The following is a 17,730-nucleotide window of genomic DNA, read 5'->3' on the forward strand; positions in this document are numbered from 1 at the left end:
GATATCAGAGGCAGCAGAAGCCAGAACACAGGTATTTTGTTTAGAAACAGCTGAAAACATATTAAAAGAAGCAACATCTAACAAGTTTGCTTTAAAAAGTTATGGATGAAATCGTGGATATTTACATAATTAACTGTGCAGGAGAAAGACTGATGGATTCAATATACAAAAAGATGTAATATGTATTGGGCATTGATGCCTAGTACCCACCTACACTGAGAAGTGCTTCAATGAATTCTTCTGTCACGACAGGAAGAGGAAGGCGAAATATATCATAAAGAACCTCAAGCAGACCTCGCTACAAACAAGGGAAACATTTTCACAATCATACAACTAATAAAGGGAAGACAATTTGTAAAACTATAAAAAGTTAGAAAGGTATCCAAAATGAAAAATAATGTAATTCCGTGAAACAGACTATCAAAGTAGCAGAGAACGTCTTAATAGAAGATATCACATCTACCCAAAAAACCTTGTCTACAACCACAAATACATTTTATAAGTTTTCTATCTGTGGCACTTAAAAGAATAAAAAAGTGGCTAAAAGAAATAGATAAATGATGGTATCTACTAACTGTTTTATTGCCTCATATATCCAGTACAAATCATTATATTATGTTATAAAGGTATGCAATTTAAACTACAAAGAGGAGGTAGAGCATTATTCCTTGGATTTACCACATACCCGTATTTCCATATTTGGTATACAAAGTACCCCAATGAGAGACTGGATTCCAGAGTTCCCAGGCTTGCATAAACTGATAATACCTAGAAAACAAAATCTACATTAAATCCCCTAACCCTCAGTCCAGAAAAATCTTTAATTACATTGTGCAAAATACTAACAAAAATGAAAATGAATTGCAATCTTCTAACAGACTGAATATAAGCAGTGATCACAAAAAATGATAACATAAACTACAGTTTTCACCCCCTCCAGTAAGCAATCTTCATTCTAATAGGCTATGTCTGTTTTACATAATAATTAGATATTTGTAAATAATTATGTTCAATAAACAAACCTCTATTTTCTGATTGTTCTTTACCTGACTGTGCCCTGCTTCAATGCTGTGGCAAAGATCATTTTCTTCACTCACCACTTTGATCATGAAACGGCATGAAACCACTTCTTTCTTTATCTTCCCTTCTCTACAACACTATATAAACTCCTTACCTTTATTCTCAAGGTCCTTCATGAGCTATCTCCATACTACCAGTGATGTCAAACTTAATCATCCTCGTTAAACTTACAAAACACATGCCTATTTGGTTTTTCCTGTGGTTTTTCCCCAAACATAGAAAGAAGACTTTAAATATTGGCATAATCCAATCCTTGTTCAAATGACTCCTTTAAAACTCTTCTTTACTGTTATACACAGAAAAACAGACAGTGGTTCCTCAGCAAGGGCTAAGCCTCACAGAGTACTGAGCCCAGTTCTGGGTACCCATTTTAAGAAGCAGGTGGACAAACTGGAGGGGACCCAAAGATGATCAAGGGTTTGAAAGCAAGGCAAATGATAAAGGGTGGTGGGGTTCCTAATGATTAGTCTAGAAAAAAAAAAGACGATGAAGCGGTGACATTACCATTCTCACATATCTGAAAGATTGAGAAAGATTTAGAAAGGATGATAAACAACTGTTTTCCCTCCACACACAGGGCAGCAAAATAAGTAACTCCAGGAAGGCAGTTTTAGGTTCACTCAGGAAAAACCCTATCTGAACGCCAGACCATTACATAGCAAAACAAATTAACTAGGAAAACTTGAATATCCTTTATTGCAGGTTTTTAAGAAGAGGCTAGATGGCATCTTTTAGAGATAGCCGAGTTACAGTAGCCTGGATTCCAGGACCCTCGAGATCCCTTCCAGTCCTGCAAATCCAAAATAACTTGACAATGTTTAGGGAAGAGGAAAAGCTGTGATCACAATCCATCATATTGACTGGTTTGGTGTTACTTAAATTTAGATCACTATCAACATAATGGAGTCAATAATGGAACTAAAAAAGGCTCTAACCCCAATACATTAAAATTAGCAAAAAATTGCAAAGGAGAAAGTACTTTAAGAGTTGAAGGAATTAAGAAAGAAACAGACTAACAGGTTTATCCACTGGACAATACTTGCAACAACACAAACAAAAGAAAACAAGCATGTACTGTCCTAAATGGAACCTGCAATGAACAAAAAAACCCAATTGTACTTAAATTCATTTTCACTTTCTAGATGAGTAAACCTAAAGTTATTTGCCTGAAGAGGTTTTATACTTGAAACTGGAAGACTACTGATGACAAGGGCTAGGAACTGAAATTACACAAACTGGTATAAGTGATCAGAAACCGGCTCATATCTGTAATACAACTGAAGTTCTGTGCATATAAACAGCTTTCCAAATAGCTGAAATGAATTTAAGATAAACCTGGATGGATGTAGTATCAGACTTAACTGATTTAGGTTAAAATGGTTTACTGAATTCTGTTCCACATCCCCTCTAGATGCAAGTTAACTTACAGTCCTCCAGCATACCAGGATGCTTTACACCTTCCCTGTAAATCTCCTTCCCCTCGCAGGGTGGATAAGTTAGTCTTGGCCCAAACTGTCTGCCCCAGATGAGCAGGGAGGTATGCTCTAATGCCCCCAACTTCTGGTCTGAGCCACTGCAGGCATGTGGCTGTATTTCCTGAATCAAAAGTGAACGTCTGTTTACTTGCTTGTTGGTTCAATGTACGCAGGTTAGACTAACCTGCAAAGATTGAATAGACTCAGCCTCAGACTTTTTAACTGTCTATACTGAGCTTAAAGGTCTATTAAAATGACGACAATAAAAACTAAGGCCCCTGTCAGATGTTAAAATAATGTCGAAATGGGATCTGATCCCCACTCCCAACAACCACACATCCTGCCATCCCACACGTGTGGCAGGATGCCAGACGGTTGGGATTGGAGGCCAATCCTAACTGCACTATTATTTTAAACAGGAACCTTGCAATGCAATTAGGTTCCTGTTCCTGTACAGCTCCTATACAGAGAAACCAAGGGGCGCCCCCCCTGCCAGGAGTTTAACCCTCACCTCTATGCTGGGCAGCCCAGCTAGGCACAAACAAGCCTGGCCGGCTGGCTGCCTGCCTTGCCTCACAGTTCCCAAGGGAGCTGCTGGGGCACAGTGAGCCTCATGGTAAGCATCCACAACCTGGCATCCCAGCTCCCCATTCATAAGCACCCTGAAAGCTGCATAGTGAAGCCCCATGCAGGACTCCAACGTGCGGCTGTCAGCCTGCCAGCATCGGTCATGGGGATGTAGCCTCATGCATCAGGCTATGTGGCAGGGATACCGCACTATTCATTCCATTTAAGGAATGAGGGAAACCAGATCCACATTTCTCATTTTGGTTGCCATTAACTCCCTAAATGTGTGGCAGGGTTACTATTTATGGTGCTTTTATCAGGTTAATTGCATCATAAGTGTAACATCTGCCAAGGCTCTTAGAGTGGAATGTAGAAATTAGGGGGATATGGGCTTTTTAGACAGACTGCTTAAAATTCGCTTTTTTTTATTTTGCTAGCACATATTTAAAAAACTTGGGGCTTGGACAGAGAAAGCCTTTATCTTCTACACTTTTATGCTGGAGCTTATAGTAAGCATTCCTGATAAATCCTAAGTAACCTATGGTAAAACTGAGGAAGAATATCCTCTACATGCCTGATAGTCGTAAACATAAAAAAGCAGGAATAAAGTTAGCTTGCATCCCTCTTTAAAAATCTTTTAAAAGTTAGCTTTTAAAACGAAGTGAATGGCATAAAAAGAAGAAAGGCATAGAAAGGGAAAACAGAAGAAATGTCAAGGGAAGTAGTATATAGTTATATAGTATATATATACACTATATATATAGTATATAGTTACCTACAGGCTGGGGAACTACCTACAGGCTGGGGAACTCCCCTCTTGTCAGCACGGAGGTGGAAAAGGATCTTGGAGTCATTATTGACTCCAACATGAACATGGCTCGGCAGTGTGGGGAGGTGGCTAGGAAGGCCAACTGTACCTTGTCGTGCATCCACAGATGCATTTCAAGCAGGACCAAGGAGGTGATCCTCCCCCTCTATGCGGCACTGGTCAGGCCGCAGCTGGAGTACTGCGTCCAGTTCTGGGAGCCGCACTTTAAGAGGGATGTGGACAGCATCGAGAGGGTCCAGAGGAGGGCCACTCGCATGATCAAGGGACAGCAGGGCAGGTCCTATGAGGAAAGGTTACGGGACCTGAACCTGTTCAGCCTCCAGAAGAGAAGGCTGAGGGGGGATCTTGTGGCCTGCTATAAACTAGTCAGGGGGGATCAACAGGCACTGGGGGAGTCCCTGTTCCCCCGAGCGCCGCCAGGAGTGACCAGGAATAACGGTCACAAGCTGGCAGAGGGAAGGTTTAAGTTGGACATCAGGAGGTGCTACTTCACGGTCAGGGCGGCTAGGGTCTGGAACCAGCTTCCAAGTGAGGTGGTGCAGGCTCCCACCCTGGGGATTTTTAAGAGGAGGTTAGATGACCATCTTGCTGGGGTCGTTTCACCCCCAGTACTCTTTCCTGCCATGGCAGGGGGTCGGACTAGATGATCTGCCCAGGTCCCTTCCGACCCTAGAAACTATGAAACTATATTTCAAGCCCATTATTCCTTTGTCCTTCTGAAGAACCTTTAGCCTCAAGTGAGTAGTTATGGAAGGATGTATGTGTACCCCTAATAGAAAATGTTGGAAGTTTCCAAATTTGAATGCGATTTTCGTAAGTGGGGATGCCTATGCATAGTTCTTGAAGGATATCTGAATACCAAATTAAATCTTATTATTAAATTTGAGATACTGTGCTATCCATCAAGAGAATTCACTCTTCAGTCTAAACTTTTCCACATTATGGTCAACTAGCATTAAAGAATAAGATTTTGGTAGGTCAGACAAACCTGACTTCTCATTTCATTTAGTTTTAACAGGTCTACTGTCTCATTTAGGTGTGAGGTGACTCAAGCAACAACTGTGTTTCTATTTTTATTTTGGAGCACTAGAAAAAAGGATAGAAAAGGCACTGCCTTTTCAACTGAGAAGTACTTTCTATATCAAGATTCAAGCAGCATCTATATGGGAGATTGCATGCAGCGGCCAGCAGCCACTGGTGAAGTTAAGGTACACATGTGTAAATTCCTAGTATAGACAAAGCTATTTTTCATCCTAACAGAGCTTAGAACAAATTTCAAAGACAGAAAAAAAATACATCCAACTTCACTTAAATCCAGAAAATGTCATAAATTTCAGATAAGGTAAATTAGTATCTGATTTAGGATTCCCCTACTGGCAACTAGAGAATCATCTTCTGGTCAGGAAAGCCAATCAGAAGATGCAACATAGAAACCCCTTATGACAGGGACGAGCAATTATTTTGGGTGGAGGGCTGCTTAATGAGTTTTGGTGAGCTGTCAAGGGCTGCATAGGTAGCCCTGTCCCCTGACAGCTGCTCTGCCCCCTTGTTGCCATTTTGGGACTGATAGTCCCGCCCTCTAACCCCTGACCTTTGCTGCCACAAGTCCCTCCCCTTAACCCTTGGAAATACTCCTTCGGGGAGGGGAGGGAGGTTGATATCTTAGAACCAGAAAAAAACAACCCATACACTAAAAGTCAAACATCTACTATAACATATTTTAATTTTATTATGAAAAATATTTCTCATGATTGTGTTTGCATAGTGTATATAGAGATGACTGCATAATAACTCAAAAATAAATTCTTAGTCTTGTATATCGTGTGTGGATGTGTGTATATGGTGGGGTGTGAGTATGTGTGGGGGTGTACGTGATGGTGTGTGTGGGTGCGTGTATGGTAGGGTGTGGGGCTGTGTGGGGGGGCATAGGCTATGTTGGGAGGTTGTGTATATGTGGAGGGTTCTGGGGGCAGGGGGTGTGTGTGTGTGTGTGTGTGTGTGTGTGTGTATATATGGTAGGGTGTGCAGAGGTGCGTGGGAGAAGTGAAGGGGTGTGGCTGTGTGGGAGGGGCACAGGTTATGTTGGGGGGTTGTTTATACGTGGTGGGGTTTAGGGGCAGGGTGTGGGTTATGTGGGTTTTGGGGGGTATGAGGGAGGATGGGGGTGTGTGGGAACCCCCCCTAACCTCCCATGGTGCAGCAACAGCAGGAAGGGCGCTCAGGGTGCAGATGTTCAGTGGGGCATGGCTCCAACCAGCACTACACATCGCGATGAGGAGCACAGCCTCTACGGGGCCATCTGTATTGCCAATCCTCCCTGGCACTCACGCGCAGCCCTTGCACTCACTGGGCACAGAAGGAAAGCCCCAGACACTGGAACCAGCTGCCTTAACCACCCCCCAGGGGAAGGCACAAGCCCCAGAGGGGAAGACAGCTGGCTCCAGCACCTGGGGCTTCCTTCCCGTGCCCAACAAGTGCAGGGGCTGCACCTGAGTACCAGGGAGCAGCAGCGATACAGACAGCCTAGTGGAGGCTGCACTGCTCGCTGCAATGTGCAACGCTGGCCAGAATCAGGCACCTGTGCCCAGAGTGCTTCGCTTGCTGCTGCTGCCACTGCCTGCCGGAGCTGCACACCATGGGGGGAGTGTGTAAGGGGGGGTCCCCACACCCCCCACCCTCCCTCACACCCACATGTTGCCCACCATAGCTCCTGCTGCTGCCGCCACCCTAGGCACGGGCTCTGCACTGCTACCAGCCCCAGCCCCATGCTTCTACCCGGCTGCAGTCCTTCCCCCACCACTTTCCTACCTGCTGCCCGGAGCCAGAAGGACACCGGGGAAGCAGAGCAGGTCACCAGAGGCTGCAGCAGCAGCAGCAGATGTTGCAAGCTGGCTGGGCTGTGCACCCTTCTGCCCACAAGGGTGGGAGCGAGGCACAGTAAGGCATATTTGGGGCTGTGTATACATGTGGGCGCCTTGCTCCCACCCTCAAGGGCTGAAAGGCTGGGTGGGGTGCAATTCGCTGGGGGGCACCGTGAGCCCAATGAAAGTGCTTTGCAAGCTGAATCCGTCCTGGAGGCTGTATGTTGTCTTATGATTTGACATCAAGACATTCATTGGCCTACCATACACAAAGAACTGATGAACACAAGGCATAAGACTAATAAGGACAGATTTGGGGCTTCAGTAAATAATTCTTTCACTTCGAGCATAAAATTCCTTTCCTTATCACCAAATTAAGAATAAATAAATAAAAAAGCACCTTACCAGCCCACGATCGAAACGTTGCCACTATTCCCATTTTACTAGCTAGGAACCGTGCTTCTCTGTCTTCTCTGTTATAAAAATAATAATCACATTAGTTGTATGCTCACCATTAAGCCTACAGCAGCACTTGCTTTATTACCCATTGCCAACTAACATTAGAGACTTTTCTGAAGAATGAGATCCAGAATATAAGAAAAATGTAGTTTGAGATTTGCAAGGTTATAGGATTAGTATGAAATTGTAACACTATTCTTGTAAAATTAAAGAATAACCTTCCTTGCTACCCAGGAATGTTCCTTTAGCTGAATGCGTAAAGGGTATCTGTATTTAAAAAAAACAAAATTACCTCCTTCCATCTTTAAAATGCAGAACACCAGCTATTAAAAATGTTTGTAGGTATCCCTTAGCACAACCCCCTTATACTTATGTACGTGCAAGAAAAAGCCATTTCCCTGACCTCTCCTTTGGTTAGAATACTGTCCTGACCTTATTTGTCAGTCAGGATTGGTTCAACTACTACCAACATGGAGACAGTCCAAAACTGCACAGCTTCCTCTGCCCATGAAAGACTGACATGTTCCACAACAACAATGCTCTCTTTTACACAACATACTTTAAACATAAAATATATAACTATTTTTAAGTCGTGATAAATAATTTAAAAGAAGTAAAATGTATGTTTTTACTATTTAAATTCCAATAATTTAATATGTTGTAACTACTACTTTCTATTTGGAAAATGATTACTTTGATTTTACTTTTGAGAACCGAAGTATATTTAAGTCACTTTGAAGAGGAAAAGTTTTGATTTTAATACTACACCTTCACAACAATCTGTAGCACAAGAAACCACAATATACTTACTTGAGCTGTCCTTCTGCTGTGTCTGGATTGTGCCTGTAGTGGAAATCTGTGTACGGAGCTAAAATTCGCTAAACACAAACACAAACACATTTATTCTCTTGAAAAAGTAAAGAGCCCGATCTGTTTCTCACCCCCACCTCAAGTTCTTAATTGTTTCTGCTCTAAACACAATTATGTTATTATTCTATTGAAATATCCATTTTCAAGTTTTAAAAATGTTACATTTTAAAAACAGATTTTTAAAAGTAAAACAGCAAAAAATTAGAAGTGAAAATTATAATTTTACATTTAAATTTTCCATATCAGTCTAATACGCAGTAAAATAAGCAAAACTGAAACTTGTTTACTTTTCTCCATTTTCAGGAGAATATTAGCCACATAGCATGTTTTCCGACCACTATAGACAATCGTCAGTTACTAGTGAGGGCAGCATTAAATTTTGCATCATGTCAAGTAGCACCCAGTATTCAAGCCAGAACAGTCACACCCCTGAGCATGAAATATCTGCCTGAACACTCTTTGCCTAAAAACTTACTGATGATGCTGTGCTTGATTCTGTTGCAATTTATGATACAAGCAGAGTATTTATCAATTTCTGCCTGAATAACAAACAGCTAGAGACCTTCCTTTCTTTGTGAACAGATGTAAACTGGTAGATTCATGCAGAATATGCCATACCACATATTTTGTAGTGTGAAAAAGCATCTTAAAAACATTCTCCTTTTATATTTGGACTGAATAGTTCTTTTTATAAAAGACGGAATAACTGATAACAGGCGGGGGAGACAAATTGGAGCTATTAGTCACTGTACAATAAACTAAACACACTGTGGCCAAAATCCACTTTGCATCTGCCACATTACAAATGCTTCAGGACATCAAAATGGCCAGAGCAAATTTAACAACTTTAAGACTAGAAAAGAAACCAAAGTTACTACCTCTAATTCTACATCTGCTCGCACATACTGTCGTGTCTTTGGATGATTAATGAGGTGTAAAACTGTAGTTATGAGAGCCTCATTTATTCGACTTAACTGACAGTCAATCACATTTTTCAGGATGGTACTTAGGCCTCCCCTAAGAGCCACTACCTCTGGATTCTGAAGTGCTGAAACAGAAGAAAAAAAGTCACTAAAACGTCTGGAAAAAAGCAAATTCTGAAAATTTGTCATTCTGCTACATTTTGTAAGTCAATAAATATGCAACTCACAAGTACTAATGGGAAACATTTTGTAGTTTACTTTGTACAGTTTGATAACACTTTGTGTACAGTTATTTTTCCTGTTTATCTATCAGAAAATTATTCTCAGTTGGCACAGGCATAACAAGGCAGGAAAAGTAACTAGCTAAAGGTTAACTGTAAATCACAAAAGATGGCAAAAGACTAAGGAAGCAGGGAAAGTATTTTAAATTACCTCAGGCTGTCATCTTGAGATAAATTAGTTTGAAAAACTATCTGACAACAAATTATTCACTCAGTTTGAGACATTTAAAATTAACTTCCTTATCAAAGAGTTATGATAATAAATTATTGCATTACTTGGATAAAAGTTAACTCTTTAATAAGATCCTTGAGGAGAAAGGCTCATTTAGAAATAAGATAAATTGATAACATTTGTTAATTCTTTTAAGATTCTCACCTAGTTCACAAATAATGGCAATACAAGCTCGAACCATTCTGTCTCGTTCCTGAAGGCCATCATTTCCAACTGCTATCAAGGAATTAGTTATGGAGCTAGGGAACAAGGAAGCATTCACAGTGATCATCTGCCAAAAAAACAAAAAACCCAGATGAGTAGTTTCTTCCATAGTATATCACTACATTTCTTCACACATACTCACTAGCATCCTGTTATGAGATAAAGCCAAATGAACTGCTCCATATATTACTTACTTGTATCAAATAAATCTTCAATACTATTGCCTTTTGCACTTGAACTGCATGGCTTACCATTATAGTATTCTGTCTTTCTCCTTCCTGCTTGGTTTTTTAATTTCCCCGTAACTGGTGTTAAAGGGAGACAGCTCCAGACTGAATAGAGCACCTACCCAGATCTCCTTCAACAGTCCCTGTCAAACCTCACTGACAGAGAGAATGTGAAATACAGCACGCAGCAGCTTACAATTTTCTTCCTTTGTCCAGTACTCAGGTCTGCAAGGCAGCCATTTCAACAGCTACTCAGATGTTAAGTTGCACTAAAGTGAACTCTCCCATTCTGCAGAGCTCTTCAAACCCACAGAAGGGACTGCATTGCAAAATGGAGAACAAAAGGTGTCGAACAAGCAGAAGGAACTACATTACCTGTGGGCTTTTACAGATGTAGCTGCCAGGTTAGGCTCTTAAACTATTGTATGGAAACCACTTTCCCAAAAGCGTGCAGCGTAATTAATCTCTGCTATATAAACTGTAAGACTTTGTCGTAAGTTTTAACATGCCAATCAATACATGGGGCTTTATTGTGCATACCACAGTGCCTTGTTACTGAAACACTATTTTGAACCCTTCATCCTTTAAGACATACTTTGCAATGATGCATCTCTCTCAGGTGATTGTCCAGGCATCATGCTTAGGGTGTAACACAGTATCACGGGTTAAAAAAAAGCTGGCATGAATTTAGAAAGTCTCTCAACACCTGTTGTTGGTTTAAGAGGCACGACAGGAAAATGGTTAAACTACCTTTTCAACATAAAGATGTTTTACTTTCCTTTAAAATCTGATTACATTACAAAACTAAGGGAAAGGCAGAAGAGACCATGACATTATCATGTTAATATAAGCCATAAACAAGCACTGTAACTGTTATAACCTTCTAAACCAGAGGTCAAAAACCTCTGGGAGGACGCAGGCCTTTGGTGTGATATGGTGGCGGGGGTTGCGTTCTGCAGGTACTCTCCCGGTGCCTCCAGGAAAACAAGCAGCAGTGGCAGTAGGGTCCTATTACCCACCTACCTGCCCACCTCTGACCTGCAGTAGGTCATTCCAGCCCACAGCCATAAAATGTTTCCTACACCTCCTCTAAATGACACGTCTTGTTTGCTTACATTAAATATCTTAGGCAGCTGCTCATTTGTTATCACTACTCCTATTTCTATGCTGCCTATTACTGAAATATCTACACCTCATTCCCATAAGTACACAGCATTTAAAGTCCTCAAAGAAAAGGAATACAGCTTATATCCATGGAACATGGCAGAAGTCATGTTCAGACAAACCTGGATACACAGCCACAGGTACTCCTTACATAAAAATTTTAGATTAACAGAAAGATATATGCCATAGATCCTGTTCTGCTGAGTTTGTAAATCTCACAACGAAGAGTCTCTCCATGGAAGATAACTTAGCCCAGGCTCTTAGTGGCTCTGGAAAGAGATGGCAGAGTCAGGAACAGAGCAAGAAGCAGGCTCAGAGGAAGGATTTAGCTTCTGAAACCTTAAATTAACTATGTATCAGAACCTTAAAATAAATCTGCAACTGAACTAGTAGTAAACAATGCAGAAACAATTTCTCTAGAGGCTATACATTATGCAAGTTACTGCACATTTTAGGCTAATTCACAGATGTCATTTAGTGTGCCTAAGGAAGTAATAAGAGTAGCAAAATGTGGAGGAGGCTGTTATTCATCTTGCTCAATCCCTAATCCTGGTTATTTTGGCTCCAGTATCCTATTTAAAGAAAACCTAAATTATGCTGATTCGAGTCATCTCCTGTTAAGGGTATTCCTATAAACTTAAGGTTAGATTTCACAGTATGCGAGACAAACTATGCTAATGCTTTTGTGCATCTGTAAGGTTATTTAGCTGTCCAGATAAGCCAGCCAGAAGCAACAATTCAGCTTGGAAAGGCAACATGTACAGTATACATGACCGTGTTGCATGTTTTGATCTGGGGTCAAACCCTGGGACAATCAGACCTGTGACAGACGAGACATCTATTTACAGCAGGGGTAGGCAACCCCGGTATGGGTGCCAGAGTGCGGCACGTGAAGGCATTTTGCTTGGCACGTGCGCCTTGGGGCGGAAGGTAGGGAAGGACCTGGGGCTGCTCTGCCACAACAAGGATCGGGCCCGTTGCAGCTCCTCCACCATCAGACCGGCACGCCGACAACACCTTACAAGTTGAGTTTGCAGGTGTTTTGGGCACTCTGTCCAAAAACATTGCCGACCCCTGATTTACAGCGGATAATTTAGGTGAGAGAAATAAAAATGTTTCTTTTGTATATACTTCTTAGACATTCCTCTCATAATCATGCAAATCAGCCAAAAAAGGAACAAGCAGAATTTGACTATTATTTGCAGGTCATTATTAAATGAAGAGCCCAACATTATTACATAAACACATTCAAGCACACTAAACCAGTTTATCTTTGTAAACATGTTTATGAGAAACTACTGCTTGCCATATTGTATTGTTGTTAGCCACAAAACAGGAAGCTCATTCAGACCGGACTTTAGAGAAAAACCTAAACCCTCCCCCCACCCACATACACAGTAAGTCTTTCATTTCTATAATGATACTAAACAACAAGAATTACTAAGAGCAAGAGCATGTGTGCATGCATGTAATAAACCCCTTAAGAAAAATGTAACCTTCTTTCTTGTAGCAACAGGATGAACAGTAACATGTCACGTGCAAGCAACTGACCTAAAATTAAGGATGTGTTGAGTTTCAAGATTTTTTTTTAATAGAAAAAAGATTATATTTTTTTCTTTGCTCTTCCATTCTGTATTCTGAATATTACCTCATGGAAATATATACATGCCTACTAGAAGTACAGAATCAACATCTACTAAATATTCAAATTTCAAGTATTTTATTACTATGCATGTCAACTCAATTTGGCATTTTTGTTCATGCTAGTTTACATACATATACGTCTCTTAGGGTATATAGGGATAGCAGCATCTGGGGCCCAATACTGTGGGACAATGCTCAGGGCACTTCTTTGTAAATGGGAAAACCCCAGGTTTGGCCATCTGCAGAGACGTGCCCCAAGCTGGATTCCCTGGCATGCCTCTGCAAGTGGGGGGACCCAGTCAGGCACTCCTAGGGCTTCAGGGGCCCATGAAGCAGGAGGAGTGCTTATTCAGGGCTACTGGAAACCCTGGGCAGCTCCAAGCTACTCCCGCTCTTGCCATGAAGCAAACAGATACCACAAATTTTGGACATCTGTGGTGCAACAAGGGGGATGAACATTTTTCTTCCTGGCCTTTGAATCTCACTATGGGGAGCCAGCATGACAAACACAGGACAGAGGACATGCTGCTAGGATGTGTTGCACTGTTCTTTACTAGGGGGAGTCTTTTATGGGCTGTCTGATCACTGCTCAGGCATACTGTATTGCTGTGGTCCGTCCAGAATGTGACAAAAGTATTTTTTTTCTGAAGTCCTACTATTTCTTGCCAAGATGGGAGAGTATCCTAATAAGAGCTGCTGGGAAGCATAATTCACCAACGTTGCCACAGAAGTCTTAGCATGAAAAAGATATTTAACAACATTCCTAAACTTGGAACCGACTTACAATGGCAAGTCAGTGTATATTCTGCATAAGGAAACTTCACAATGGTTATACACCCCTTAGGGTATTTTTGTCTGCAAAATCTCCATTTTGTTTAGGTTCATGTTCAACCCACTGATTTTGCACAGGCCATTCATAACAGCTGCTTTTTTATGAAAGGGAGATGAAGTGGCCCCTTTTCTGGGTTTCACTGGTGCTAGTGTCCATGTTTTGCTCACCAGCTGTCTGAAGAAGTTGAACACAGGACTTGAGAGGGAATCCTTGTGTAACTATGTAAATGTTGTGGTGATGAAAGCCATTTGCTTATCAATTAGCTCTGAATGCATCTTTTCCAGGACAAAAACTTATTTTTCCCATATTCCTTTGAAGCTCAAAGCAAGGAATCCTTCCATCAACTATCAAATTTCTGCAGTGAAGGCCAAGAGCATGAGGACAAAACAAGCCAATCCAACAGCACTGCATACCGCTGCCAATTCCATGCCTTGCACTAAATACATACTGTGCTTAATCTATAATAAAGACCGCCTGCTTTTAACTGAATTGGCAAGGAATATTTAGGAGCTGTGATTTTTTTTTACTTGTATCAGAGAATCCAGTGAAGCAGAAAGTAACTTATTACCTTTGAGCAGCAGGGGATAACCTTTCTGGCAGGCATGCAACAAGCTAAACCCTACACCTTTCCTGAGTGCCCTTCCCCTGTGCAAACTGTTGCTCTGCATTCTGCTCCCTGTCCAATCTTTGCTTGCCATACACAGAGGCTGCTCATGCCACTTGTGGCTTGTGTGTTGTGGGCTGGCCATCCCTGTTCTAGAGAACTTTGGCTTTTTCTTCAGTCTTTGATACGAAAAATTCTGTATTTATGGCTGTGCTACCAAAGAACCTTTTTTCTTTACAACAGACTGTAAATATAACCACTGGAATACACCTAACAGTTTCTTTAGAATGATGAACTAGAAGCTTTGGAGTTAGAATTTCAGGCTCCCTAAAGAAGAAAAACAGAGCAGTATAACAGAATCAGTGCTCCTGAAGAAACCATCCTGGAAACTTCTCCAATCATCAGATGATTCCTTAGGATATCTATTTGTCCATTCAAGGTAGCTGATGCTAGCTAGAAATGAAGATATATACAGAACAGCCAAGCCCACTGGAACATAAAGTACTTTATGCCAGAATAAATTACTTAGTCTGTGAATGATCTATAAATGCCAACTTATCTGGCAGGAGCTAGATAATGCAGATAAAGCTCTATATCTAACATGCATAATGAGATCAGAATTCTATTTGACCAGCTGCCGCAGACCGACTAGGTCCTCCTAGGAGGCAATGGCTGAAGTGAGTTGTTCAAGGATAGCAATCTGCATTCTCTTAGACAGCAAAAACAAGCTCCTCCACTCCTGATTTAATGGGGCACTTCTGGAGCCAACATGACTGATGGGTCTATCAACATAGATGGTGAGACAGAACAGTGCATAGTTAGAGATTACCTTTCTGACTAAACGAAGTGCTTGCGTTCTCTCTACTTCATTACTCTGTTGAATGTCAATGCACCTATATATATATATATATAAAAAGAAAAACAAAACACACACACACAAAAGTTAAATATAGAATTTGGTCCATCAATAACAATAAAAGTAACTTCTTTCTTAACTATTAACATAATGGTAGAAACATGTAAGCTTCTGAATATGATATTACATAATGTTACTATGTTAATAAACATTACATTAGAACTTACTGTCCAGAAGTTCTAGATTTCAGAGACGACAGGCATTAAAACTTATTACAGACTTCAGTTTCTGTTTTTAAATTTAATAAACCCTGTTATAAGTAAATTGAAGAAACCATTCTCATGAATAAACACACATTTACTGTACATAGTAATCAAGTATAAGCATTTAGCCCATGGCAGATGTTATATTTATGGAACAATTAATGTGTTAATTGGGACAAATGGCAACATGGCATATGTTTAGGCAATACATGGCATAATTAAAATGGCAAACCAGCCACAAAGATGTTCTACCTCAAATGTAGAACATCTTTTGTGGTTAGTTTGTATGACACCTTAAACTGAACATGTGGCATGCCCCAGGGCCCCACGTGGACAACCAGCTGATTGTCAGGATCAGGAGGAGAACAGCCTAGCACAGTTCAAGACCCTGAGCTGCCTTGCATCCTCTTGTGGCAAGGAATTCCACCAGTTGATTACATACTCTGTGAAAAAGAACTTTTAATTAGTTTATAAAACTGCTTCCTAATAATTTTCTTGTGCATCCTCTAGGTCTGGTATTGTTTCCTATTCACTTTCTCTACACTATTATTTTAGAAACTCTAGATCTCCCCTCGTTCATCTTTTCTCTAAGCTGAAAAGCCCCAATCTATTTAGTTTCTCCTTGTAAGGGAGCCTCTCCACGCCCCTAATCATCCTTGTTGTCCTTCCCTGTATTTTTTTTAGTTCTATGATACTCTTCTGGAAGTAGAGGGACCAGATGTGCACACAATATTCAAGCTATGGGTACCATGAATCAATACAGTGGTATAATGACATTTCTTGTGCTGTTTTCAATTGTCTTCATAATTCCTAACATTCTATTTGTATTTTTGAGGACTGCTGAGCATCGGGCCAGTGTTTTCAAAGGACTATGTAAAATAACTCCAAGGTCTCTTTCCTGAATTGTAATAAGTATAGTCCCTCATGGTGTATGGGCATCTTGGATTATTCCCCACCTCCTCATGTGCTTCAATTTGGATTTATCAGCATAGAATATCATCTGATATTTCATTGCCCATTCACTCAATATTATGAGTTATGTAGTTCTTCACAGTCAGTTTTGGCTTTACCACCTAAATAATCTGGTGTCATATGCAAACCTGGCCACTTCACTATTCACCCCTTTTCGAAATGATTTATGAATATTGTTGAATAGCACAGGTCCCAGTACTAGCTCTTGGAGGATTCCATGGCTTACCTTCCTTCACGGTAGGAATTTACCATTTATAACCTACACACTTTGCTTTCTGTCCTTTAGCCACTGATCCATGAGTGGATCTGGTCTCTAATTCTATGAAAGTCTAATTCATTAATAGCCTTTGGTGCAGGACTTTGTCAAAAGCATTTTGAAAGCCCAGATCAATTGGATGAACCTGATCCACAGGTTTGTTATCTAGTAGAGTTCTTTGAGAGTGTTAAGCGAGATATAACCTCTTTTTACAAAAGTCATGTTGACTTCTCCCTAACATGTCCTGCTCATCCATGTGAGACGATCCTGTTTATCAGAGCTTTTACCAATTTCCCAGGAGCAGAAGTTTGGCTTACCAATCTGTAGTTTTCTGGATCACCTCTGGAAATGTTCTAAAACATGGCATTGCATTGGCTACCTTCCAGCCTCTAGTACAGATGCTGTTTTAACAATAGGTTAACATACTGAAGACAGTATATCCACAATTTCAAGTTTTTTTCAGTACCTTTGGATGAATACTATCCAGCCCAGATGATATGCCACTATTTAGTTTAGCAGTTTCTTCTATGACCTACTCTATGGACACCTCAATAAACCACAAGCAAAGGGAACTGTAAGTGGATTGATGTCAAAATGGCACGTGGTTTTGAGTGGGGTTCCACAGGAGTCTATCTGGAGCCTGGTACTATTCAACATGTTTATTAATGATCTGGATGCCGAAATAAAGAGCTTCCTGATCAAGTTTGTTTCCTACATTAAACTAGGAAGGACTGCAAGCACTTTAGAAGGTAGAATAGAATTCATAAAGCTCTGAAAATATTGGAAAGGCCAGGCTACAGACAACAGAATAAAGTTCAATGCAGATAAAGGCAAGGTGATATGCCTAGGAAAGAATAATCAAAAGCACAAATATAGAATCTAAGATAACTGACTGGGCAGTAGCATTACTGAGAAAGACCCAGGGGGTTTGATATGCCACACACTCATCACAAGTCAGGACTATGACAGTCAAAAAGGTCACGCTGCCACTCTACTGGAGCTGGTTAGGCCTCACTGCAGGATAGACTAAAGGCCCTGTACCCCAACACTGTCTTGCTAATGCTTTAGCAAAACCTTGGTTCAACCTCTGTGCCTCAGGGCTTAGCTTCCAGCAGTCCTCCTTCCCCCTAC

The 17,730-nt window shown here is 40.9% G+C and overlaps 1 protein-coding gene across 3 annotated transcripts in view; it reads right to left on the reverse strand.

The window, feature by feature from the left end:
- RICTOR (RPTOR independent companion of MTOR complex 2) overlaps positions 1–17,730 on the reverse strand; it is a 145,698-nt gene that overhangs the window by 67,063 nt on the left and 60,905 nt on the right. For all 3 annotated transcript variants that reach the window (XM_025210396.1, XM_025210394.1, XM_006028940.3), the window contains 7 exons: positions 15,082–15,145; positions 9,722–9,848; positions 9,020–9,189; positions 8,082–8,149; positions 7,218–7,285; positions 686–768; positions 211–298 (listed from right to left, as the gene is read on the reverse strand). In XM_025210396.1, the coding sequence (XP_025066181.1) occupies positions 211–298; positions 686–768; positions 7,218–7,285; positions 8,082–8,149; positions 9,020–9,189; positions 9,722–9,848; positions 15,082–15,145 (668 nt within the window). The remainder of the gene's footprint in view (positions 1–210; positions 299–685; positions 769–7,217; positions 7,286–8,081; positions 8,150–9,019; positions 9,190–9,721; positions 9,849–15,081; positions 15,146–17,730) is intronic.

This window comes from Alligator sinensis, unplaced genomic scaffold (genome assembly GCF_000455745.1).
Source record: "Alligator sinensis unplaced genomic scaffold, ASM45574v1 scaffold881_1, whole genome shotgun sequence".
NCBI lineage: Eukaryota > Metazoa > Chordata > Crocodylia > Alligatoridae > Alligator > Alligator sinensis.